The sequence below is a fragment of the Chiloscyllium punctatum genome, chromosome 38 (genome assembly GCF_047496795.1).
Source record: "Chiloscyllium punctatum isolate Juve2018m chromosome 38, sChiPun1.3, whole genome shotgun sequence".
In the NCBI taxonomy this organism is placed as follows: Eukaryota; Metazoa; Chordata; class Chondrichthyes; order Orectolobiformes; family Hemiscylliidae; genus Chiloscyllium; species Chiloscyllium punctatum.
Window position 1 is genome coordinate 26,227,993 of NC_092776.1, and position 27,286 is coordinate 26,255,278.

Genomic DNA, 27,286 nt, shown 5'->3' on the forward strand with positions numbered 1-27,286 from the left:
TTTGTTTAAAAATGACTAAGCTCCTTTGTTTTGGGTTTGTGTCTCAAAATCTTTCTCTTTGTGTAGGTGGTGGCGGAAAGCGCAAGGGTAAAAGTAAAAAGTGGAAAGAAATATTGAGGTTTCCTCATGTGAGCCAATGTGAAGATCAAAGGAAATCAATAGGTGAGTAACGTATCATAAACCTTTGCCTTATTTGTGCAAAAGCTACAGTTGAATGTTTATCATGCACAAGCAGTTTTGGTGAAAACACAAACTGACAGGAAACCTTTCCTCTTCAAGCAAGCAAAGAATGGAACAGGTTTTTAATTGTTAGTCTATTAGCTGCTCTGTCAAAATGGAGTAAGATATTCAGATGTTACTATCTAATTCGGTCAAGTGTAATTTAAGTCCTTTTAATTTGGGTTTAGACATTCCACTTTTCCCTAGCAAAAGCATGCTCACCAATACTGTTTCCAGATTTACAACATGCAAATGCAGTTAAATGGTTCTATTTACACATGTGGTGAAGGTCACTTGTGAGAAACAGGGGCAAGGGGCCACATTTTTGTACTGTGAATTTAGGCAAAGTGGTTCAGACCCATCTGCATATGAGAAACAGACCCAGTCCCTATATTGTGTGAAAAAGCTTAACAGTACAAATTGGGAAACTAGACTTTATAAACTGCAGAATTGGGCTGAGAGGTGGCAAATGGAGTTCAATGCAGCTAAATGTGAGGCGATGCACTTCGGGAAGAATAACAGGAAGGCAGAGTACTGGGTCAATGGAAAGATTCTTGATAGTGTGGATGTGCAGAGGGATCTTGGAGTCCATGTGCATAGATCCCTGAAAGTTGCCACCCAGGTGGATAGTGCTGTTAAGAAGGCTTATGGTGTGTTAGGTTTCATTTGTAGAGGGATTGAGTTCCGGGACCGCAATATCATGCTGCAACTATACAAAATGCTGGTGCGGCCACACTTGGAATATTGTGTACAGTTCTGGTCGCCCCATTACAGGAAGGATGTGGAAGCATTGGAAAAGGTGCAGAGGAGATTTACCAGGATGTTGCCTGGTCTGGAGGGAAGGTCTTATGAGGAAAGGCTGAGAGTCTTGGGTTTGTTCTCATTGGAAAGAAGGCGGCTAAGGGGGGGATTTGATAGAGACATACAAGATGATCAGAGGATTAGGTAGGATAGACAGTGAAAGACTTTTTCCTAGGATGATGATGTCAGCTTGTACGAGAGGGCATAACTACAAATTGAGGGGTGATAGATTTAAGACAGATGTCAGAGGCTGATTCTTTACACAGAGAGTGGTAAGGGCGTGAAATGCCCAGCCTGTTAATATAGCCAACCCAGCCACATTAGGGAGATTTAAACAATCCTTAGATAAGCACATGAATGAGAATAGTTCACAGATTGGCGCAACATCAAGGGACAAAGGGCCTGTTCTGTTCTGTATTGTTTTATGTTCTATAAATAGTGATCAAAAGAATCTCTGGGACTGCACTGCAATTTAATAGACAGTTGATAGATTCAATGTAATATATAGCCAAGTCTTTGCTTCCATTAGATTTTGAACATTGATTTTGTTTTGGTCCCTATGCCTGTTATTTACACTAGTGGATCTCCAGTGACACTACTCCTTGGCTATTAGACACCAATCGCTTATATTGGAGGATGCCAAAGTCACAAGACAGAATAAGTCAAATTTCATTTTTTAAAATAATTATTTCAAATATGTCTGGAGATTGGGTTTTGCAACTATTTGTAATTCTATAAAATTTACTTATACAGATTTTTCTCTATCTTTTTATCCCATTACCTTGTGTAAATCTGAGAATAGACAGTGAACTGCTTTATACACACTTGGGAGGTAGGTATCTGCTAATTAATAGGACTGGAGTAGTTGCGCTTGGGAGCAGTCCAATGTATTTGAAAGTAATTTTGAATACTCCTGGAATTAGGCAGAACCAGGCTTCAGGTATCCTGTTGTTTCACATTATCAAAATTGGAGGGTTGTGCCTTTGGCTGCATAGGGGTCCTATTGCACTGACACCACTGGGCATGGAGAACCTGCAATTTCACACAGTTGTGAGGACAAAGCTGAGGTTTAACATAACTGGGAGTGGAATGTGGGATTTGGCTAATTGGTGTAACCCTAGTCTCTGTCAGTAGAGAGGTGCAGGTAAGAGGGGATGGGTCTGTTGGTGCTGGACATGTCAGATTTCATTTTGGCTTGTGGCATTCCAGTTGATCTCTATTAATAATAAATATTTTTGGCCTATTTCTGTAAAACTCTTGTATATTTTTTCTCCTGTGTAGGAACATGAGAAAATTAAAATAAATGAAACAGAATTCCACCTTGTGCACCTACCATTTTAAAAAATGCTTAATTATAAACCAGATTTACATTAAATTTGAACAGCATTCTCTTGAATTTAGGAAAATGGTTCTATTATAAAACATCACACTTTTAAAACTTTGACAGTGAAAAGCAAAATCGCTGGTAGACAAGAAAATAGACAAGAACTTTTGCCGTGGGGTGGGGGGGAGGGGGGAGTCCAGAACTAGAGGGCATAGGCTTGGGGTGAGAAGGTAAAAATTTAGAGCGGACCTAACAGCAACTTTTTCACACAAAGGGGTGCGTGTAAGGAATGAGCTGCCAGAGGAATTAGATCAATTGAGGTTATCTGGTCCGTTTGGATGAGTTGAACTGAGATATGGCGTTGCACCTCATAAGATACATAGAGACCAGTTGCGTGTCTCTATCCCAGAATTAGAGTTTTCATGTTGCTGTTTCTTTGAAAATGAATCCAGTTCTCATGAATGGTATTTGACACAGCTAACAACTGCTAGATCACAATCAGGTGAGAGTATAACTGGGGACTTATTCTATCTTCTATTCTTAAAATTGCTATTAGCTAACTTGAGTTTTTATTGCAATTTAAGTATAGTTTACAGATTCATTCCCCGATCTATAATTGGTTGCCAGAGCTTTTACAGAAAATACGTTGTGTTTTTAACTTGAATCATCAACACGTCAGATTGTTGAGCATCAGAAGTGATTGCTAGGCTCCTTGCTATGATAGTTTTATCATCGACAGTCATGGTTGAATTGTCAGACGACTGGAGGTTGGCTAACATGGTGTCATTAGTTAAGAAAGGTGGTAAGCAAAAGCCAGGGAACTATAGACCAATGAGCCTGACATTGGTGGTGGGCAAGTTGTTGGAGGGAATCCTGAGGGGCAGGATTTACATGTGTTTGGGAAGGTAAAGACTGATTAGGGATAAGCAACGTAGCTTTATGCTTGGCAAATCGTGTCCCCACCCTGTCCAAACGCAACCCCCCACCCCCAATCCTGTCCAACACCATCCCCCTGGCCCCACCCCATCCAAACGTGCCCCTCCACCCCCCCCCCCCCCACCATGTCTAACCCTGCCCCCAACACAGTCCAATGCCTCCACCTGCCCCCAACCCCATCCAACACCACCCCCCCCTGCCCCCAACACTGCCCCTGGCAACCCCATCTATCACTGCCCCCAGGCCCCCAAACCTGTCCAACATGGCACATGTCCCCGCCCTCCTCTCTCCCCCCCCCCCCCCCCCCCCCACCCCTTATACCCCCTCCCGCCAACACTGCTCCCCCCCCCCACATCACCACTTCGCTTCCAAACCCGTCCATCACCGCGCCCCTGGCCCCTCTCCAGGGCAGCTGGACTGGACACCAAGACTGCAGCAGCTGTCTTTGTGGGGTAAGTTTCCAAATAGTACGGACACACACACACTTTTACTGCAACCTTTTGACAGGTTCCATGTTTGCCCTTTAAAGGACAATGTTGGAGAGATTACCTGGGGTAGGGAGGGTTTAGGGTACACCCCTCTGTCGAACTGCAGGGAAAGTGTCGGGGGAGAGAGGGGGTGGGAGGTCAGTCATTTGGAGACGGTGCCTGTTTTAATCACTGTAAACAAAAGACACAATCAGTGTCGGAAACAAGTCTTTGATGTAATGTTCCTATCGGGACCTTCAGATCTCCTTTGGGTTATCCGATTTTCAGATAATTGGTATTCGGATAATCGAGGTTCCTCTGTACTCATGAATAGGAAGGGCTTAGAAGGATATGGGCCAAGTGCTAACAAATGGGGCTAGATTAGGTTGGGATATCTGGTTGGCATAGATGAGTTGGACCAAAAGGTCTGTTTCTGTGCTGTACATCTCTATGACTGTCTGTCAATGAAGGTCAAAAGAAAAACAAATTTAAATTGGCTGTATCGTTAACTGAATGAAGTGACTATTGAACACTTGATATATATTTTACAGTATATCTACTCAGTGTATTCCTTAAGCAGTTCAATCTTTGGACTGAAAACCTTCCATCTCTCACATTGAGGGTTTGTTCTCCAATCTGTCTTTTTCCCTCAGCTTTTGCATAATTCATTATAAGTGAAATTTTTGGATTTTTTCTGAGAATAAATGCAAATTCACATTATAGTACTTTGCTGTGCAAAATTTAAAAAAAACCTGTAATAACAAGTCAGAATTTCTTAGATATCTTTCTTAGATTTAAAAGTAGCTTATTTCATCCCGAAAACATTCATGAGTGCTTGTTTTCTTGTGCTTTTGCAGTGTTTCAGTGTTTGCATCTGTACTTGATAAAAGCCAGCATGAGAGTAATATCCAAACTGGATGCCTTGTTCACTGTCTGCTTACTAATACACATAAAATTACACTGTCCTGGACATCTTAAAGGTGGAACCATTGCTTCTTGTTCAGCGACTAGAAATGCTTTGTCTCTTTCTTGGTGTTACTCTACTAATTCAAAGGGAGAAAAATGTTCCATACTCTCAGGACATGCTGCATTTATCAGTGCTAATTATAGTTTAATTCATCAGGGGGAAAAAGGACTTGTCTGGAATAATTTCTTTTGTGTTGACTAGACTAGTTAGTAGGCTGCTCATTTAGTCATTGAAGTCTGCACTTCAGTCATTATCACTCGGCTGTAAGGTTCAAGTTAATTGTAGACTGTTGGAGCTATAGTGCAAAAGTTATTTTGCAGAGTACTAACCATGATGGACTGTTTGGTTAAATTGCTTGGTATTGTCATTTATTGCTGGAACTGTCTGCAGACCTTGAGGCTGGATTCTGCACTTAAACTTTATAAATATATGTTGTAAATCAAATAAGTGTTTGCCTTGGAAGAGGAGATGCACAGCTAGTACACTGTATAAGTTTGTGCATAAAGTAAGCACATTCATATATTTATGGACATCACTTTGATTTTGGAAACAGCATTTTGCAATTTCACTATAGTAGCAAGGATTTCTAGGCTGAATTTTCACTTTGGGTGTGAGAAGCAGGTGCCTTTCTGGTCCCTCTATTTCAGGAGGGATGTAAATGAAGCCATTCAAAGAAAATTTGAGACTTCTGTCTGGAAGGAACAGAGTCCTTTCAGGAATAGTAAGATTGACTAGACCTATAACTGTTACTATGAACACACGAGCAAGGAACCAGTATAGATCACCCAGCCCTTTGAGTCTGCTCTCTATTCAGTAAAGTCATGGCTGATCTAATTTTAACCTCAGCTCAACATTCCTGCATATCCCTGATAATCTTTCATTCCCTTTGTAATCAAGAATCTTGGAATTTCAAAGATCAGAATGTAATCCGATTGAAACATACAAGATCTTGAGGGGTCTTGACAAGGTGACGGTGGAAAGGATGCCTCCACTTCTGGAAGAAACGCAAGCAAAGGGCTTAATGGTAAGAGGTCACCCATTTAAGAGAGAAAACAAAATTAATCTGCCTTTGGAGAACACATCCTCCAAAACACATTGGGAGCAGTCCTTGAACCTTGTTGAAGCAGAGGTAGACAGATTCTTGATAAGCAAGGGGTGAGAGGATATCTGGACAGTGGACTTGTCAGATCAACCATGTCCTGTTGTATGGAAGAGCAGACTTGTGGGTCTGAATGGTCTGTTCCTGCTTTGTCATGTTGGTATGAGCCATAATTGAATCCACCCCTGGGAGTTTCACAAGGAGACCCCTCCCCATCAGCCAGTTGTCATGGAGACATTTCCCTACCAGTTAAGCCTACTAAGCTAGATAACCAATCACAAGGCTTTTCAATTTAAGAGAAGCTGTGAGCTGCAGTAAAAGCTAAGAATGAATCGATATTTCAACATGAAGATTCATTCTGACCTTTTTTTCAAAGCCAATAGAAGAAGCAGCCAGGCCACCATTGTTGTGAGGATTGCCCATTGTAGGACAATCTTTCCTGTGCTATGCCAGGAAGACAGGCCTTAGACCTGATTGGAGTTTGAGTCATGACTCCCCAGTGCCCCACCAGCAATTAAATTGGTTACCCATTGCAGTAAGTAACTGAAAATCCCAGTGGCGTTCTCTCCCTTTCGTTAATGCAGTTAATGAGCTGCTTTGACTGCCAGCCTTGTGGGTTGGGACTCCTATTCGGCTTCAAACACTGCCTCAACAAATATGGAATTGGATGCAAAAAAACTGGCACGGCAGCCCGGCAGTATTGGCCAGCTCCATCTGCCTCCATTCGCAACCTTAGCTGGTGACAAATACTTTGCTCTAACCTCAACAAGTAAGCAGGAATGCAGCATTGATTATGCAATCAGTGTTTCAAATAGTTTCCTGTAATGTTTTGCATCTTATAAAGGCCATATTTGCTGAGGCAGTGTTTGAAGCCAAATAGGACTCCCAACCCACAAGGCTGGCAATCAAAGCAGCTCATTAACTGCATTAATGAAAGGGAGAGAGAGCCACTGGGATTTTCTGGTCAATCTTCAGTTACTTACTGCAATGGGTAGCCTCTTGGTTTGGCCATTTAGTCAAAAGACAGCACTTCTACAGAACTTCCCTATACTTCCCTTTAAGTGAGTTGGTTAGCTCATTTGGCTGGATGGCTGGTTTGTGGTGCAGTGTGATGCCAACAGCACGGGTTCAGTTCCTGTATTGACTGGGGAAATCATTGACGTTTTCCCTTCTCAACCTTGACCCTCACCTGAGGTGTGGTAACCCTCAGATTAGATTCAGTACCAGTCATCTTTCACTAATGCGAGATCAGCTCTGAGGTTTTCTGGAACTATGGTAACTTTACATTTTCCTTTACTTCTCTGTACTAAAGTATCAGCATGGATTATTTGCAACAATTCTTGGAGTCAGACTTGAATCCTCAACACAAGTGTCAGACTGAGCAAAGACACCTTAGAGTGCCGGTTCATAGTTCCTTGAAAGTAAGGTTGCAGGTAGATAGGATAGTGACGAAGGTGTTTGCTGTGCTTTCCTTTATTGGTCAGAGCATTGAGTTACAGGAGTTGGGAGGTTATACAGGACCTTGGTTAGGCCACTTCTGGGATATTGCGTGAGGTTCTGGTCTCATTTCTATCAGAAGGATGTTGTGAAACTTGAAAGGGTTCAGAAAAAATTGACAAGGATGTGGCCAGGGTTGGAGGATTTGAGCATTAGGGAGAGGTTGAACCGGCTGGGGCTGTTTTCCCTGGAGTGTCAGAGGCTGAGGGGTGACCTTATAGAGGTTTATAAAATCATGAGGGGCATGAATAGGATAAACAGATGAGATCTTTACCCTGGGGTGGGGGAATCCAGAAGTAGAGGGCATAGGTTCAGGGTGAGAGAGGAAAGATATAAAAGCGAACTAGAGCAACTTTTTCACACAGAGTGTGGTGCTTATATGGAAAGAGTCGCCAGAGGAAGTGGTGGAGGCTGGTACATTTACATCATTTACAAGGCGCTTGAATGGGTATATGAATAGGAAGGGTTTAGAGGAATATGGGCCAAGTGCTGGCAAATGGGATTACATTACGTTAAGATATCTGTTCGGCATGGATGAGTTGGACCGAAGGGTCTGTTTCCATGCTGTATATCTTGGAGTCTGTGACAACTAGATGTTTAAGGTTAAGAGACCTGAAAAAGTGGTGTTTTCTTTGGTTCATGTGTGCACACCCAAGTAAGCTGATAAAATTATAGAATGAGCTCTGAGTTGTAATCATATATTGTCCAGGCTGACCTTCCTACCTGTTTGTTTAATTAAACTGCACTGTACCTGATGGAAATTATTGTTGAGTTGCAACTCTGCTTACTCCAAGGTAAATCTTTCTTGTTATTTCTTCCTAAATCATTTTCCTAAGACCAATTGTTCTGGCAATTACTACATTAAGTTAGTTGCTAGGCAGGTCAACATGTCTAGTAGGGTTTTTCAGAAGCCTTATCATGTGCTTTCTACTTTAAGTTTCGAGTTCGACCACAATTTCCACAATGTTTAGCAAAGTTTACTGTTGAAGAAAGAGAAACATAATGTTAGTAATATAACTTGTAGTTGTTTAGTAGAAAACATATATTTTAGAATATTGCGATCTGAGATAGCAGAGTGGCAGTCAGGTCATCATTTGGAAAAGGCTGCTTCAACTCCAGTAAATCAATCTGCGTTCAATTAAATGTCGAAAGTCATTTGTAATTAATAATACATTTTGTACACATGTACTATGCAGAGTCTTGCATATTGCATACACTTCCTGTCCACAAACCTTTCTTCCTGTTGTCACAATTTTTGAGTGGCATTTTTATGCAGCGCGAAATGGTAAATTATTGAATGATTGTGTCAGTATTGGGGAAGTTGTACAAAGTATGTTAAATGGGATCAGTAAATTTTCTGTCGTGATACAGTTGCAGACTTCACTAGTGGAGTGGAAGATAATGAGAATTTGGAATATTTGTGAGCAGTTTTGGACCCCATATCTAAGGAAGGATATGCTGGTGTTAGAGGGTGTCCAATGCAGGTTTACAAGAATGATCTTGATGATGAAGGTGTTGTCCTACGCAGAGCAGTCAAGGGCTCTTGGTCTTTCCTTGATGGGATTTAAAAGTACAAGAGGGATCTCATTGAAACTTATCAAATAGTGAGAGGCTTAGATTGAGAGTGGATGGGGACAAGATGTTTCTAATAGTAGGAATGAGTAGCATTCAAGGGCACAGACTCGGTGTGCTGAGATGAAGAGAAATTTCTTCAGCCAGAGGGTGATGAATCTGTGGAATTCATTGCTGCGGAGCCCATGAGATTGAGTGTATTTAAAACCTAGAGAGGTTCTAGATTAGTAAAGAGATCAAAGATTAAAGGGATCATTGGGAGAATGGGGTTGAGAAACATGTCGACCTTGATTGGAAGGAGGAATAGACTTATTAAACTGGCCTAATTCTGCTCCTGTATTTTATGGTCTTATGGATGCATACATAGAATGAACTTAGAATTGTGCAAAGTGAGTGATCAGATAAAACTTTAAGCATAACTACATTTTAAACTTGACTTGTGTCAAAAGCATCTGATGTTAATTTTCCAACAGGCCCTGCTAACTACCATTTGTCGTCTGATCTGCTCCCCCATGCTGCTGTCACCCGTCCTCAACCATGGTGGATCATCCTGTGCCTATTATTCTTCTATACCCAATTATAGCTAATTTTTTCCAGCTCAATGTAAACCAGCACAGGTCCACATTTTAGCTGGCTGGTCAACAACTGCAGTGGCTTGACCGTCTTTGCTGGTGACAACACAGCAGCACATCCAGCGTGTAGTTTGGGGCTCTTTGTCAAGTGTATAATTTCTGAATAACATTGTCCCACTTCCTCCTCCTGGGAATAATCACTAAGACATCTGCTTTGAAAACATTGCCACTGCGAGTTCTGCCTCCTACCCCCATTTGCCTTGCGAATCCTTCCCTTACTCCTAAGCTTGCCAGTCACACCACCTAAATGGTGTGTGCAATGAATAGCAGTAGCAAATGTTAAGTAAGGAAGACCTGTGAGAAGGAGCAGAAGCTGTGATTTAAAGTAAGTTTCTGTTGAGAGGAAGGGCGTATTCACATTGCCATAGAGTGATGGGCTGTCTTGATGGGGACCACTGGTGACCATCAACAAAGGAGTGTCATAGTGGGAACTTAACAAAGAGGAGGGTGAGAATAGGCTGTGGCAAAGCATGCTACCCAGGATGGATTGGTACAGAACCGAAAGGAGGAGTTTGAAAGGATAGAATGATGTTGGAGCATGCAACTTGGAAAGGTAACCAAGTGGCCATCGCAAGAGAGACCAGGATTAGCAACCTGAGGCATTTGTGAGAAAAGTGGATGGAGATGAAAAGGGATTCAGTTGATTTTAGTAATAGTGAGAATGCAAAAAAGGAGAGGTGAGAAAAGATGCCATAGGTATGGTGGAGAAAACTACTGAAAAGCCATCCAGTGGCCAGGGTGTAGAATTGCACTGTGATGCCAATGTATGCAAGAATTCACACTGAAAATTTAATGCAAACATACAGTTTAAAAAATGACTATGTCAAGAAGTTTCATCATTCTGCGTTACTCTTATTCATATTCTAAATGCATTTGTTCCAATCTGTACAAATGTTTTAAGTTGATTCTGATCGGTTGGTTTAATATAATTGTCTCCCAATGCTGATTTCCATCTTCTCTGGAACTGCAGCAGATCAAATAAACTTAAAATAATAAAAAAGCAATTGATCTGCTCCAAAGTGGGAATATAGATCATTTAAGTGTTTTAAACACTGATTTTTTTTTTAGATCACTGTTGTCCTCTATCAGTGCTCTGTCTGTATGTTTGTTTCCAGACACAGTACACTATATCTTCATCTCACCAAGAAAATTGTGGTTACACTGATCTCCAACTTAATAACTCGTCTGTTAACTGAATCTAAAGTTTCAGGACTGCACCTTGACTTGTAAATGACTCAAATATTTACAGCAACATTTACACAGCTGCATTCCATTTTACATGGCATAATGTATTTGAGGTGATTTTTTTTGGAATGTGTATATGTTTTACTGACAGGCTTGATACACAAATGAAATCTCATTTGATTGAACTGTGATCATTTAATTAAACAGCATAGGAAGTCTTTTTGGCTCCATTTGTAAAATTGTTCTTTGTGGTGCAGAATACTATGAAGATTTGAATTAAGATTTGATTTGCAGTGACTGTGAATATAATTGTGGTGTATGTTTAAAGAAATAGCAAAATCTGTACAGTTTACATACAAGTGACTACCATAAACAGTATTAGCGTTCAAGATAATTTGATGGACTTGAATAACATAATTACTGGACAGGTTTACTCTCTGTTTATTTAAGTTACACATGTGCATTTGGCAACCTTGAGAAACGTTAGCCATGTTATAAGATTTAATATTACTGGTAAAACAGTAATTAGCTTAAAGAGCTCTTATGTAATGCAAAAAGTGAATGTAGCAGCATAATTCAATATACCATGTTTTAGGATGTATTGACAGTGGCTTAGTCACTGTTCATCAGATTGAGAAATAAAGGATTAATACCCATCTTATACTAAAAGCTGTTTCACATTTACGTTATGAATATCTGTATGTACACCCTTCACACAATGGGAGTAGAATATACATATCTGGATCTTACATAAATTAGTGAAAATATTTTAATCAGTACACACTTCAGTATGTGCACAGTGGATTCTAGGAAAGAATTGTCCTTGGTTAAACTACTAAATACAATGAATGCACATTATAACATTATGATATGCATGAGAATGGGCGACCATTTGTCGCATCTCTTTACATTCAACCAGAAAGAAGCTGCAATCCTTTTCTGATAACATTTGTTTTTTTAAAAAACTCATTCCAGAGTTTTCACTTCCACTGCCGTATAAAATTTTCATTCCAAATGTTGATTATTATTTGTGTGAGGAACTTGGCGGTGATTGGTTCTGAATTTGTTTTTACAGTAGTTTAGCCCAGTATCTTTTTACTGCATACTTTGGCAGAAAGCCATTGTTCGAACTAATCTCTTCTGTATATCCCATATTCCATACATCTCTTGAAGGATTATTTAGTTGCCGATTTTCTGGTCTCTTTTGGGCACAGTACAGTCAGTCTCTCTCCTAGTAATTTTTTAAAAAGACATGCTTTTATTATTTTGGTTTAATTTGTTCACTCAGTACATATGCCAGTCATTTTGTAAGTGTGACATTTCACTTTTTTTTGAGATTCACCTGCCACAGGTGAGTCCACTTACATATTTTATTCAAACAATTTTGTAAGTCATTTTCAAAAACACAGTGTAATTTTCTAATAAGGTAATGTTCTGTGTTTACCAGCTGATAACCAGAGAAGCAGTCATGCAAAGAAACTTCTGTTTGACTGGCTGGAAGCAGCTTTGACCCTCGTGATGAGCTTCACTTTTCAGCATGCTTCTGTAATAGACAACAATACTCATTATACAGAATTAAATGAGCTAATAACCTGGTTTGAGCATGTCATCAGGGAATGTCTAGCAAAGTGGAAAGCAGTACAGTGCTGGTTTCTCTGCGTAGATTGTTATGTAACACAAGATGTCTGGAATAGCCATTGTGCAGCACATTGAAAGCAATTCCTGTAATCTGCAGGTTCAGTCAATCGGTAGCAGCTTTTCATCCATCAAGATGCCTAGACCAGCTGTACATTGAGGTGGACAAATGCTGTCTTCACCAAGCTGTCAGGCACACCAGAGCATGAGAAGCACTGGGATTTTAAAAAGGAATACTTAGAAAATATTTGGACATCACTTTACCAGAAAAAAAAATAGTTATGTACAGGTAGCCTGGTAAATTTGCTAAATAGTTCAAGTAAATGACTGCAATTGTGTATCATTTATGAACATACTTAAATATATGGTATCAGGATTCCCAGTTTAAACTTGATGCTAATATAGCACAGACATTTAATAGAAGTCCATTTTGGTATGATGACAATTGGATGAATATTGAACATTTGTGCATTTCTGTTTGTTTTTATATTAATATGGAGAAACGGTGTTTTGCATTATGGTTGAAATTTGAGAAAGGAAAAGAAATATTTGCTTTTCATGACAACCAGATATCTCAGCATTTTACACACACTGAACCGTGTGACCACTGTTGCAAGTTCAATGTGCAGGTAAGTTGTATATTGTGAATATGAGCCTTAATTTTCGTGTTTCAATAGGGAAATGCATTTATGTCCTGTTTCCAGCATCCAAGGTCTGAATCTCATTCCTGCTAGTATTTTTCTGAGAGACATGTGTAGGGAAGGGCTGTGATTAACAGTACATGCAGGAGGGATGTGGTACAGAAACCGAGTGATTAGAAGATATACCTTAGTTCTTGAAGATAGCAGCCCACTCCCAACATTCTCCTTATATTCTGTAAACCTCAAAATTCACCATGATTCCTCGTACCCCTGCCCCATCCTGCCTTGCAATCTTGGTGAATGTTTGTTTCTCAGACTGGAGAAAGATGTGTGGTGGAGTTTTCTGGAAATAGTAATAAGACCATAATTGTGGGGGCGTAGGATGAGCTGGGAAGTTAATTTGCAGATGTTTCGTCCCTTGTATGGTGCTTTGGAGCTGAAAAATGTGTTGCTAGAAAAGCGCAACAGGTCAGGCAGCATCAAAGGAGCAGGAGAATCGACGTTTCGGGCATGAGCCCTTCTTCAGGAATGAGGAGGCTGTGCCAAGCAGGCTAAGATAAAAGGTAGAGGGGAGGGACTTGGGGAAGGGGCGTTGGGAATACGATAGGCGGAAGGAGGATACGGTGAGGGTGATAGGCTAGAGAGGGGGTGGGGCGGAGAGGTCGGGAAGAAGATTGCAGGTCAAGAAGGCGGTGCTGAGTCTGAGGATTGGGACTGAGAAAAGTTGGGGGAAGGGGAAATGAGGAAGCTGGAGAAATCTACAACCATCCCTTGTGGTTGGAGGGTTCCTAGGCGGAAGATGAGGCGCTCTTCCTCCAGGTGTCGTGTTGCCATGGTCTGGCGATGGAGGAGGCCAAGGATCTGTATGTCCTTGGCGGAGTGGGAGGGGGAGTTGAAGTGTTCGGCCACGGGGCAGATGGGTTGGTTGGTCCGGGTGTCCCAGAGGTGTTCTCTAAAACGTTCCGCAAGTAGGCGGCCTGTCTCCCCAATGTATAGGAGGCCACATCGGGTGCAGTAAATGATGTATGTGGAGGTGCAGGTGAATTTCTGACAGATATTGAACGATCTCTTGGGGCATTGGAGGGAAGTGAGGGGGGAGGTGTGGGCGCAAGTTTTGCCTTTCTTGCGGTTGCAGGGGAAGGTGCTGGGAGTGGAGGTTGGGTTGGTGGGGGGATGTGGATCTGATGAGGGAGTGGCCTTTCCAGAACGCTGATAGGATGGGGAGGGAAATATCTCCTTGGTGGTGGGGTCTGTTTGGAGGTGGTGGAAATGACAAAGGATGATACGATGTATCTGGAGGTTGGAGAGTTGGTAGGTGAGGACCAGTGGGGTTCTGTCCTGGTGGCAATTGGAGGGGCGGAGTTCAAGGGCGGAGGAGCGGAAAGTGGAGGAGACGCAGTGGAGAGCATCGTCAACCACGTCTGAGGGGGAATTGCGGTCTTTGAAGAAGGATTGTTCGGGTTGTTCGGTATTGGAATTGGTCCCCCTGGGAGCAGATGCGGTGAAGGCAAAGGAATTGGGAATATGGGATGGCGTTTTTACAGGGGGCAGGGTGGGAGGAGGTGTAACCTAGGGAGCTGTGGGAATCAGTCGGTTTATAGTAAACGTCCGTGTTGAGTCGGTCGTCCAAGATAGAAATGGAGAGGTCTAGGAAGGGGAGGGAGGAGTCTGAGACTGTCCAGGTAAATTTGAGGTCGGGGTGGAAGGTGTTAGTAACCTGGATGAGCCTCCTGTGAAGTGCTATAGTACTGTGTCTCCTGGAATTTATTTGGTTCCTTTCCTGCTGTTTCCGGTTCTAGTTCGTTGTAGTGGCTGGTATGTTGGGTCCAGGCCTGTGTTTGTTGATGGAGTCTATGAATGAGTGCAATGCTTCTAGAAATTCTCTGGCTGTCCACTGTTTAGTAATAAGATCACTAAACGTTTATTAATGATCTAGACTTGGATGTACGGAACACAATCTCAGAATCTGATGGGCCAAAACTTGGAAGTATTGTAATCTAAGATATAGTGTTTCATTTCAAGAGGGCATAGACAGACTGCTGCAATGGACAGACATGACAGATGAAATTTAATTCAGCAAAGTGAGACATTTCTGTAGAAGGAGTCAGGAGAAACAATATAAAATGAAGACTCTGATTCCACAGTGAGTGTAGTAGCAGGAAGACCTGTGGGTATATGTGTGTAAATCATTGAAATGATGAAAGATTGTACAAGTGGCAATAAGGTTTTTGTGATTTTGGGGAATATACCTAAGGGCATAGAGTACAACCTGGTATAAAATACTGGTTGATTTCAACTGGAGTAGTGCTTCCAGTTCTGGGCATCACACTTTCGGAAAGATGTGAAGCCACTAGACTGCAGATACTTACACAAATAGTTCTGCAAATGAGAGCATTCAGTTGCATGGATAGATAAGTTTGTAGATTATACCAAAATTAGAAGTGTAATGGACAGCAAAGGAGGTTATCTCAGTCCAACAGAATCTTGATCAAATGCATCAATGGATTGAGGAGTGGCAGATAGAGTTTAATTTAGATAAATGCGTGATGCTGCATTTTGGAAAGGCAAATCAGAGTAGGACTTATTGGTGAGGTCCTCGGGAGTGTTGCTGAACAAAGAGGCCTTGAAGTGAAGTTTCAAAGTTCCTTGAAAGTGGTGTCGCAGGTAGATAGGATAGTGAAGAAGGCATTTGGTATGCTTTCCTTTATTGGTCAGAGCATTGAGTATAGGAGTTGGGAGGTCATGTTGCAGCTGTACAGGACATTGGTTAAGCCACTTTTGAAAAATTGCGTGCAATTCTTGTCTCCCTCCTACCAGAAGGATTTTGTGAAACTTGAAAGGGTTCAGAAAAGTTTTAAGAGGATGTTGCCAGGGTTGGAAGGTTTGAGCTGTATAGAGAGAGGCTGAATAGGCTGTTTTCCCTGGAGCATCGGAGACTGAGGGGTGACCTTATAGAGATTTATAAAATCATGAAGAGCTTGGATAGGGTAAATAGGCAAGGTCCTTTCCTTGAAGTGGGGGAGTCCAGAACGAGAAGGCATAGGTTTAAGGTGAGAGGGGAAAGATTTAAAAGGGATCTAAGGGGCACCGTTTTCATGCAGAGGGTGTTGAGTGTATGGATTGAGCTGCCAGAGGAAGCGATGGAGGCTGGTACAAGTACAACATTTTAAAAGGCACCTGGATGGGTATATGAATAGGAAGGGTTTGGAGGGATATGGACCAAGCGCTGGCAAATGGGTCTAGATTAGTTTAGGATGCCTGGTCGGCATTGACAAGTTGAACCGAAGGGTCTGTTTCCATGTTGTACACCCCTTTGACTGTGTAAGAGCAGTTGAGATTGTTGTCTTGAGAGAATAGAAGATTGAGAGGAGTGAGACCTCGATAATAGGTACGGTAGAGCTGACAAATGGCAAGTAATATTTGTGCCATACAAGTATCAGACAAAAACAATATCCTAAATGAGGGAATCTGAACATTGCGTCTTATCGTTCAGCAGCATTATTGTAATTGAATTTCCCACTATCAACATCCTGGAAGTTGTCCATTCCTCAGTTGTAGGGAGGAAGACAAGGAAGGCTTTAAACAAGGTTGGGAATTTTAAATTGCAAGTTATTGTTTAACTGGGAGCCTGAATATGCCAGTAAGCACATGGGCTGAATGAACAATACTTGATTCAAGTTAGGATGCAGGCAGCAAAGTTTTGGATGTGTTTGGTTTCAAAGAGGGTAGAATCTGGAACGTGAGTCTGGAGTGAATTTGAAGAATCAAATCTAAAGGTAACGAAGGTAAGGCTTCAGTAGTTGGAGGTGAAGCAGGGATTGGGGCAGGCACTGTTAAAGTTGGAAATAGTCTGAATGATGTGGCTGTAAGGTTGAATGCTCATCTTATTTGAGTTTGCAGATTGTCTGGTTCAACCTCTAAGTTATCCAAATGGAGTTGGTTACTTTGTGAAACTCAAAATGCTAAGGAATCAAGGGAATACAATGCCACAGCACTTTATTCCCAGTTTGAATAATTGCAAACTAAAATATCAATGTGTTATACAATGTTCATGCAAAAACTATATTGTTGTCTCTTCTATTTCGATTTGTATTCCTTAGGTTGCAGAATGAAACTGAAGTCCTTAGGATATACAGTTGTAGTAACTTTAATGTACCTTTCTAGTGCATTATTAAACTGACGCCATGTCTGCTGTCTTTGGTCGATATAAAAGCTCTCATGGCACAATTTCAAAGAAGAGTAGAGAAATTATCTTTGGTGTATTGATCAATATTTATCTCTCAATCAATATAATTAAGACCAATTATCTGACCGCTATCACACTGCTTGCAATAGCTTGCTGTGCCAATTCCTTGCTTTACAACAGTGATTTGACTTCAATGTAGATCATTAGCTGTAAAGCACTTTGGGATGTCCCAAGGTCATCAATTGCAAGTCAGTCTTTCCTAGATTGTGTTAGCTGCAACTCAATCAAATGAGCACTGACATCCAATGTCTAGAGAAGATTGGCTCATGCTGCCCCATGTCTGTGGACCTAATCTCCAGTGCAATTGACCAGCTTCATAAGGTTTGCAGGGCATGAAGACAGGGAGTAAGGAGATAATTAAACATCTCTTCAGTTCAGTGGCTTTAACAAAGACTCTACCTCTCTGGGTATAAATCTTAGCAGAGTTATTCAAATTCATCAATTGTCATTGGGGGAAGCTTCTACCTTTGTCATGGAGGGGCTCAATATAGACACTTAGATTGGTGTATAAAGGCCAATGGAAGAGTGCCAGATAAAATGCAGTCCACACTAATGTCTATTTGTAGTATGCCAGTCCAGCATAATTGTTCCGGCCAGCCCTTGACCTTTTTCTGCTCTTACATTGAAAAGGAACACTGCACTGCTGTGAGGGGATGTGCCAGCTGCTCCATTAAGAACTGGGTAAACATTCACAGTGAGTGTTAGAAAGTTCAAATGAATTAATACTCAGGCTTTCCTCAGAGATCTTAAATCTTACATTGTTCGAAGTGCTGAACTGATAATTGTGCTTTTTAAAAAAAGAGTGGAGTGGTGGAGAATGTTCTCGGATAATATGAGCACGGCACTATTGAATGTTAATATCACTAAAGTCACAACTTTAAAATAGCAATATTATGATGAATTTATTTTGCAAACTGTTTTCCATTTGTTCATGAATCTGCACAGCAATTTATGCAAATACCTTGAACATATTAATCATGTATATTGTCAAATCAAATGAAATCCTTCCAGGTTATTTTCTTAATTGTATGTCAAGTATATTTTATGCAGTGATCTTTCAAAGGCATCTATAGTTGTACAACTATAGATGCCTTTGACATTGTGGATGGAAAATTAATTTAGTTAAAATATTGAATGCTGAGTAGCAAGAAAAACTGATGAATGACATGGGAATGGGACTGAAAGCATGGTTGAGGAGAAGGTTAGACAAGAAGTGTTTTGAAAACAGGGAAGGAGGTGGCCAGCAGAAGGGATTGTCCTACCTATCCAAAAGTCCTAAGAAAATAATGGCAGGAAAACGCTGCTTCTGCTGATGAAGCCACTGAAGGATTCAATGGTAATCGAGAAGCAGACAATGCTTGCATGGCTGTGAATACATACTTGCTTAGCCATGATTTGGAGAGGCCAGTGTTGGACTGGGGTGTACAAAGTTAAAAATCGCACAGCACCAGGTTATAGTCCAGCAGGTTTAACTAGCGCTCGGAGCACCGCTCCTCCTTCATGTGGTGTGGTACTTGCTTAACAAGTCACTTGCAGGGAATCAAGGCGTGACAATGCAGCTGTTTTTGTACACTAAGTAATTCAAACAGGCATATGCCCTTTATAACTTCTGAACCAAATTATTTGATAGGTGTTTGCATCCCTGTAATTCTGTAGTTCCTAATTTTTGTTTTCAGAAACACTCCTTGTCTAACCTTCTCCTCAACCATGCTTTCAGTCCCATTCCCATGCCATTCATCAGTTTTTCTTGCTACTCAGCATTTAATACTTTAAGTAAATTAATTTACCATCCACAATGTCAAAGGCATCTATGGTTGTATTTTGATGCCTTTGAAAGAGCACTGCATAAAATATACTTAATATGCAATTAAGAAAGTAAACTGGAAGGATTTCATATGATTTGACAATGTTCATGATTAATATGTTCAAAGTGTATGCATAAATCGCTGTGCAGATTCGTGAACAAATGGAAAATAGGTTTGCAAAATAAATTCATCATAATATTGCTATTTAAAATTTGTGACTTTAGTGATAGTTACATTCAATAGTGCCATTCTCACATTATTTTATTTGTCAATGTGCATTGCAGTAGCATTGCAGTTCACATAAAATATATTACAAATCTATTAGGTTCATTACAGTACGTTGCAGTTCAGAATGCCTCAGTTTATTTAGAATTCAGTTTGCATCTACAGTTACACTAAATGCTCCATGGTGTACAATGCACTTAATCTGGTTCCAATCCCACTCTAGTATAAGTGCCTTTTGACTGTGGCCATTTCCCATTGACCCTGTATGATGGCTGCACCAAGTTGTGGTACGGGTCTCTAAACATTGTCTGGATCGTGAAATGTGTTACTATGCCCCTAACAGTTATGGATAGACCTTTGCTCTGAAAGATGAACAGGTTTCCCTTTGGATCAGAAAGAGACATTCACTGATTTAATTGCCTAACTGCAGCAGCTGATATTTATCTGCTCTTTGCGAATGCATTCCAGGACAAGATGCCTGTTTGCCTCACCAGCAGCTACAGTGACACTGGGAGTATATGAAAAACCTTATGGGGGGAGGACTGTTCTCCCCAGAAGGCAAGCCAAACATCTTTGTGCTTGTTTGAAAATTCAGATGACGAGGCATTCTACAAGTGACTTTGGTCAGCTTGGGAAAGCATCTATCCAAATTCACCATATCCTTTATCTCCAGAACCTTGGGATATGTGCCAGTCATCTTCTAGTTAGTGTTATTCTGTGTAGCTTTTCTAGAAGGTATAAGTGCCACAGCATGGTCCAACTGAATGGTACACTGCGCTTTCTGCAGTAAAGTAGTCAGAGTTACCCTTCACAATAATGGGGGTGAGGTGACACTTAGTATTTCTGTAGTGCTGTTCTATTCTTGAGAAAATCTGAACAGTTTCTGCAAGTTAGTATGTTGTTTTTTAATTTTAAAATTTAACAGGACAAAATTAGATAATTGAAACATCTTGAAAAAGGTTGGGATCATGTTGCTGTTGAGAAGTACTTAAATTTGTTTAATAGAATCAGAATCTGAGATACAGTTGTAAAAACATCAGGTGGCTCAAGTAGCTGGAGACATGTGGCCTGCAAAACCTGTAGTAATGGCCTTGCAGAGGGGATTAGAACTAAATTAGCTTAATAACTGAAAATGTAGGTTAACGTAGTCTAGAAGCAAGCTGCCTTTATTATAGAAGTGCTTGGAGCTGAAGATTGTTCTGGTTTCCATTTAACTGGAGGTGAGTTTGCTGGGAATGATAAGTTACAGTAAGTTTTGAGAAGATTTGTAGCTCAGGTTGAGGTTCTGGATGTAGGTTTGTTTGCTGAGCTGGAAGATTCATTTCTAGACGTTTCATAACCCGACTAGGTAACATTTTCAGTGGGCCTCCGGGTGAAGCATGGTCTCCTTTGATGTAACAGCCTTGTTTACATCAGCCAACATTAACCTGGCCAAGGAAGCACTGACTACACTATTAGAAGACCCAAAGACACATACACCAAACACCACTAACTTCTTCAGCAAGGACAGTATCATCAAGCTAGTGGACCTATGCCTCACCACACACTTCACCTTCAACAACAAGCCTACAGGCAAACCAATGGAATACCCATGGGATCTCCGTTATCAGGGTTCTTAGCAGAGGCAGTAATGCAGAGACTCAAACAAACAGCTCTGCCAACCATCCAACCCAAACTTTGGGTCCGCTACGTGGATGACACCTTTGTCATCACTAAATGAAGCAAATTAGAAGAAACCTTCAAGACTATCAATAATACCCTCACTGGCTAAAACCCCCAAAGAGAAGGAAAACAACAACAAACTGCCATTCCTATGTGTCACAGTAGAGCGAATAGCCAATGGGGAACTTCAAACCAGCGTCTACAGGAAAACAACACATACGGACCAAACATTGAACTACAGAAGCAATCAACCCAACATCCACAAATGAAGTGGCATCAGAACATTATTTCAGTGAGCCAACACACTCTGCAGCACTGAGGAACTATGCAGCGCAGAGGAAAATCACCTATACCGTGTATTCCAAAAGAATGGGTACCCAATGAACACAGTCCGCCTGATTTCTCAACAACAAACTCAAACAAGCAAACAAAACATATCTAGAAACCCTAGCCACTCTCCCCTACATCAAAGACATCTCGGAAATGACTGCCAGACTACTCAGACCCCTTGGCATCATGGTAGCCCACAAACCCACCAACACACTAAAACAGTAGCTAATGAACTTGAAAGACCCTATACAGACAACAAGCAAAACTAATGTCATTAACAAAATACCATGCAAGAACTATAACAAACACTACATTGAACAAACAGGCAGAAAACTAGCCACCAAGATACGTGAACATCAACAAGCCACAAAATGACATGACCCTCTCTCACTAGGATCCTTACATACAGATAAGGAAGGACACCACTTTGGGACAACACATCCATTCTAGGACAAGCCAAACACATCAAGTTAGACCCTATTTATCACCCCCTGAGAAAAAGAACAGGAAATGACATCCAACCCAACGAGCCCCAAATATAAATAGAAAGCAGGAATTATCAGCAATGCTTCAATCGGAGGCCCACTGAAGATGTTACATAGGGTGATGAAACGTCTGGAAATGAACCTTCTAGCTCAGCGAGCAAACCTACACCCATAATGAGTTACAGTTTGGAATTGGAAGTGTAGAAGAGAAATAGTGGCTCGTGCATTCCAACAGTGATTAGATTTTTAAAGCAGATTGTTCGCTGGAAAACAGTTTAGAATGCCCCAAAGTCCTGTCTTTCTCATAGTGGTTAGCCGCAACTCACTGTTGAATAGTATTGACACTCAATGTCTAAATTCATATCAGATTGGCTCATGCTACCCATGTCTGTGAAACTATTCTCCAGTACAATTGACCAAATTTAAGGGTAAGAACCATAGAAATGATTCAGCACCGAAAGGGGCCATTCAGCCCATCTTGTCCATGCATTCCGGAAGAGATACCTATTTGCCTCATGGGCAGCTGGAGTTACACTGAGCCCTTTCTAATCCCAGCTTTCTGCACACAGCCCATAAAGTGCAGATCCAGGTAGTTTTAGAAGAATCTAGGGCCTCTGCCTCCACCACCGACTCAGGCAGCGAATTCCAGACACCCCCCACCCTCTGTATAAAAACATTTTATCCTCACGTCACCTCTGATTCTTCTGCCACTTAGCTTGAATCTGTCACTGCTGATTTTGAACTCTGCCAAGAAAAAAGTATTCCTCCTGTCTTTTCTATCCCTCACAATTTTGTATACCTCCAATCATGTCACCCCTCAGCTTTATCTGTTCCAAGGAAAACAACACCAACTTCTCAAATCTCTCCCTGTAGCTACAATTCTATGCGACATGAGAACAGGGAGCAGTAAATGGTTAAATATCTCTCTCTAGTTCAGTAGCTTTAACGAAGATTTTACATTCCAGTCAAGATGACTGGATATAAATCCAAACTGCTTGAATGAAGGCAATATAGAGTTTAATGGATAGATTTAAGTATGTTATGGTGAAAGACTTATTTTTGAATTTTACAAGCTCTCACATCTTGAATTTTCATTATGAAGTGAAGAGTTATCTAGAATGCTTGTTATGCGGCATGGTTAGCCTCTCAGCACCAGAGACCTGGGTTCGATTCCCGACTTGGATGACTGTCTTTGTGGAGTTTCCACCGGGTGCCTCTGATTTCCTCCCACAATCCAAAAAATGTGCAAGTCAGGTGAATTGGCCATGCTAAATTGCCCAAAGTGTTAGGTACATTAGTCGGGGGTAAATACAGAGGAACTTCGATTATCTGAATCTCAATTATCCGAATATCAGATTATCCGAAGGAAATCTTGAGGTCCCGATAGAAACATTACATCAGGGGTGTTTCCAACACTGATCGTGTCTTTTGTTTACAATGAATAAAAAATAACTTGGATTACTGAAATGCTGCTGAGAACAGTCCTGGACATCGATGGGAGCCCAGGCACTGTCTCCAAATGACTGATCTCTCTTCTCTCTCTCTCTCTTCTCTCTCTCTCTCTCTCTCTCTCTCTCTCTCTCTCTCTCTCTCTCTCTCTCTCTCTCTCTCTCTCTGGAGTTCTACTGAGGGGTGTACAGGGCAAAGGTGGAACCTGAGGAAAAAGTTGTGTTTGTGTGCGCACGCACAATTTGGAGACTCACTCCCCAAAGGCAGCAGCAGTCAGTTGGTGTCCAGTCCGGCTGCCCCGGAAAGAGGGTTTGGGGGGCGGATGGGGGTGCAGCTGTTGGGTTGTGACGGATGGGGCGGGGACAGGGTGGTGGTGAGGGTTGGATGGTGTTGGGGTGGGGTGGAGGTGGAGCGGAAGGAGGAGTGGATTTTTGGGGGGTGTATGGTGAGGGCAGATGGTGGGGTGGGGGGGCGCGGTGTGTTGCTGCCTAGTCTCCTGAATGGGAAGTGGACTTTGCAAGTACTTGCTGGTCAATGCCATTGTACCGATTGGGGGAGTGGGGCGGAGGCTAAGGTTTGAGCAATGCTGCAGGTCCCTTACACACAAGTGTGTGTCTGCTCCAAAACCAACCCTGAAACACAGAGAAGGGAGCAAGGCAGGCAGAGCGAGGAAAAAGGATACTTCAGAAAACTCTGAGCCCCAGAGGAGAGGCATTGAATCGGTTAACCGAATAATCAGTTATCCAAATGACATATCCCCCCTCCTATCTTGTTCGGAGAATCGAGGTTCCTCTGTATAGAGTACGGGAATGGGTCTGGGCGGATTACTGTTTGGAGGCTCGGTGTGACTTGTTGGGCCGAAGGACCTGCTTCCATACTGTAAGGAGTCTAATCTATCTAATCTAATCTAAGAGAAACGAATGGCAGGCAGCTTTTTTCTTTCAGAAGTGCTTTGAGTTCACTAGCAATAATAATATGGTGCTACGATCTCATTAGGTTTTCTCATTATAACTCTGGCCAATGTCCCTTTTTGTCAAATGATGTTCCACATTAAAAGCATAACATCTTTCGTAAGGTTACCATGCACAGTTAGTGAGGGGCCATAACCAAGACTTTGATATATGGATAGGCCTCAGTGAATAAATATTTTTTTTTCTAATCAACTGATGTTTAAAGTGCATACGGTTTTGAAGTAAAAACTTTTGGAATATTGTTTCAGAATTCCACCCCAAACAGTAAAAGGTGCCATCATCCATTTTGCTTTAAATATTTTAGTCTGATTCACCTTGCTTAATGTACAATATTATTCTTGACGAAATAAATGGTAAATTTAAGTCTGTTTGGACCGCACAGAGCAGACTTCTCATGATCACCACCTGCAAAGACTCTGCCATCATCCATATCCAATAAGTTCTTTTGTAATGAATCAATTGAATGCAGCACCAAAGAATCAACATAATATGTAAAGATGATTGCAGTGAAGCTTAAGGTGATGGACGTAAGTCTTATTAATTTTTTGCTATTACTGTTTTAAAGCCAGCAGATGTGGGCACAGATCAGGTATCTGTGAAAGGTCATATTAGTATTGAATGAATTCCTGACAATTCCATGATTTCATTCTGTGCATTTGTGTTTGATCAGTTTGGCATGGTGAAGTAACTACACACTTAAGAGCTCTAACAGATAGAAGACGAGATAATAGAATCATTAGTGTGGAAATTAAACTGCATGGCTGGGATCTTAGACTTACAAATTGGGACTGCTACCAGGCATGCTAAGAGCTGGCAAGGAGATATCAGGTCATGACCCCAGTGCCAACTACATAGTTTTCCAAAAGTTTTGCAGACTAGCAGCACCACTGCTGAGTAATGGCAGTATTGGGCCTTTAGATGGTGGGATTTCCTCCCATTGAAAGGTCTAAGTTTCACACTCTGTTTGTTCAGCTGCCACCGTGCTGTGGGTCAACCGTTCTTAAAGTTGATTGGTACACGAATTACTTTTGTAACAAGGGGGCTATCAATACAGCAAACCACCACCACCCCCCCCCCCCCCCCCCCCCAACAAACCTGTAAAATTCATTGTGATTCACTAGCAGCATTCAATTTGTAAAGTGCTGGATTCCTATTCACCTGCAACCTCAAGACAATATGGACATGTTTTTCTTCCAGTCTGTGCTGAGCTCCGATGGAGCACTGGGACCATAGATAGTGAGGAGGGAAGCCTGACTCTGACTTTATAATTAAGCCTGCTGACAAGAATGGTGACTGACCTCTACATTGGAGAGGCTGAGCACCAGCTCACGGACACCCCCCTCCTGTCTTCACCGGACCATGACCCCACCATTGGGGTCACTAATCTCATTTCATCTGGTGATTCCCACTGCCTCTAAAGTGATGGTCCCTCTACCTCTGTCAGCCCACTTCTACCTCCTTTTGGGAGATGAGAAGTAATATTGAAGTCATTGAATCAATTCTATGAAGTAATGTTTGAAGTGTGATACCTCGGTGATGATGACGTTTGTGGTATTGAGCAGTTTGACTTCAGTACATTCCTTGCTGGACTCCTGATTGCCACATGGATGAGCAAGTGTTTCTTTGCATGCCTTATCATTGGAATTAAAATTATTTAACTGCTCCTAATCAGAGTCTCAATTAAACTATCCGTGCTGTTCTACAGTATAGCTTTATAGTGTGCAGATCGCACAAGAGAAGCCTGTACGTCTATTAATGAATTCCAACAGCTAAAGCTAGATTTCCACATTTGCATGAGTTGCATTGTGACTGCTGCTTTTGACTTGAAAAGCGTGTTCATGACAACAGTTGGATGGAGTGAAATTATGAATCGATAATATGTGAAGTCTCCTACAGGTGACCACCATAAAAAATGTACATGTCTTTTGTCCAGGGCAAGTTCAAATGTTGTTCAACTATCAAGAGGCACCTACAAAGAAATAATCACCAGTTGAAATTTTACCAGGGGGCTGTCATCTGTTGTTCAGCTTTTTGGGTGTGTGGTTCAATAAGTTAGTCAAGCATCATGTTCGTACCGAATGGATTATGTGCATGGTTGCTGGAGGGGAAAAAAGCCCTTCACAAAGTGGAGGAACATGCACATACGTGCCTGATGTTTTGTGCAGCTTCATCAAGTCAAATGCCACAAGAAGGGCACAGATTGTTGTCAGTCATTCAAATAATACAGAATATCCAATTCAGTGGCTGGAATGTGAGAGCAGAAGTTGACCATTGGGTCTGTTCAAATGGATTACAGCTGGTCATCTGCATCTACACTGTTTTCTTCACTGTCCCTACATTCCTTAATGTCTTTAGTGTCCAGAAACAGATCAGTTTCTGCTTTGAATATGCCCATTGATTGCACTTCCACAGGCCTCCAGGGTAAATCATTCCAGAGATTCTCTATCCTATGAGTGAAAGAATATCTGCTCATCTCAGTATTAATTGCCTGCCTCTTAAATCCTAACCCTTGCTTCTTGACTCACATGCTGTGATACTGAAAACACCACATCTATTCCAGAGTGGAATCTTTAGTCATACCATTAGCCAAAGTGACTAAGCATGTTACTGAAGATAGTGAAATTGATGAATTTTATAAATTTTTTGTTGTGATTAAAGATATTTTCATTCAGTTAACTATGCCATATGCTCATGAATTATCAGTGTTATGTTTGTGTTTCCACATTTTAAACTGATTAACACCCACATGCACGTCAACGGTTTATATATATTCACCCTCTAAGTTGGACCTTTGTTTTTGGAAAGACTCTTGGAGGCTACAAAGATCGTCTTAAAGACCAACATCTATGATGTCAACAGTAGAGCAAAATCCAATTGTTTCATTTCCACCACGAACCCATGACGACATGAAGAATTCTGTTGAAAAGGTGACAAGTCATGGTAAACATATGTCGATTAATTTCAAGATGTGTAATTGTCTAGCTGTGATAGTCAGGGTTGGAGAATGATTTTGTTCCACTTGTGCATATGTTAGAGGAGGTTTTGTTTTTCCCCAACTGGATTTCTTGATCAAGGGATTACCTTTTGAATGAACATAGGTCTTGTTTGCAAACCAATCGACTCTTATGTGCAGTTACT

At 41.4% G+C, this 27,286-nt stretch overlaps 1 protein-coding gene across 3 annotated transcripts in view; it reads left to right on the forward strand.

The window, feature by feature from the left end:
- Positions 1-27,286, forward strand: part of LOC140463463 (G protein-coupled receptor kinase 5-like) — a 233,790-nt gene that overhangs the window by 74,421 nt on the left and 132,083 nt on the right. For all 3 annotated transcript variants that reach the window (XM_072557445.1, XM_072557443.1, XM_072557444.1), the window contains exon 2: positions 67-162. In XM_072557445.1, coding sequence (XP_072413546.1) covers positions 67-162 — 96 coding nt within the window. The remainder of the gene's footprint in view (positions 1-66; positions 163-27,286) is intronic.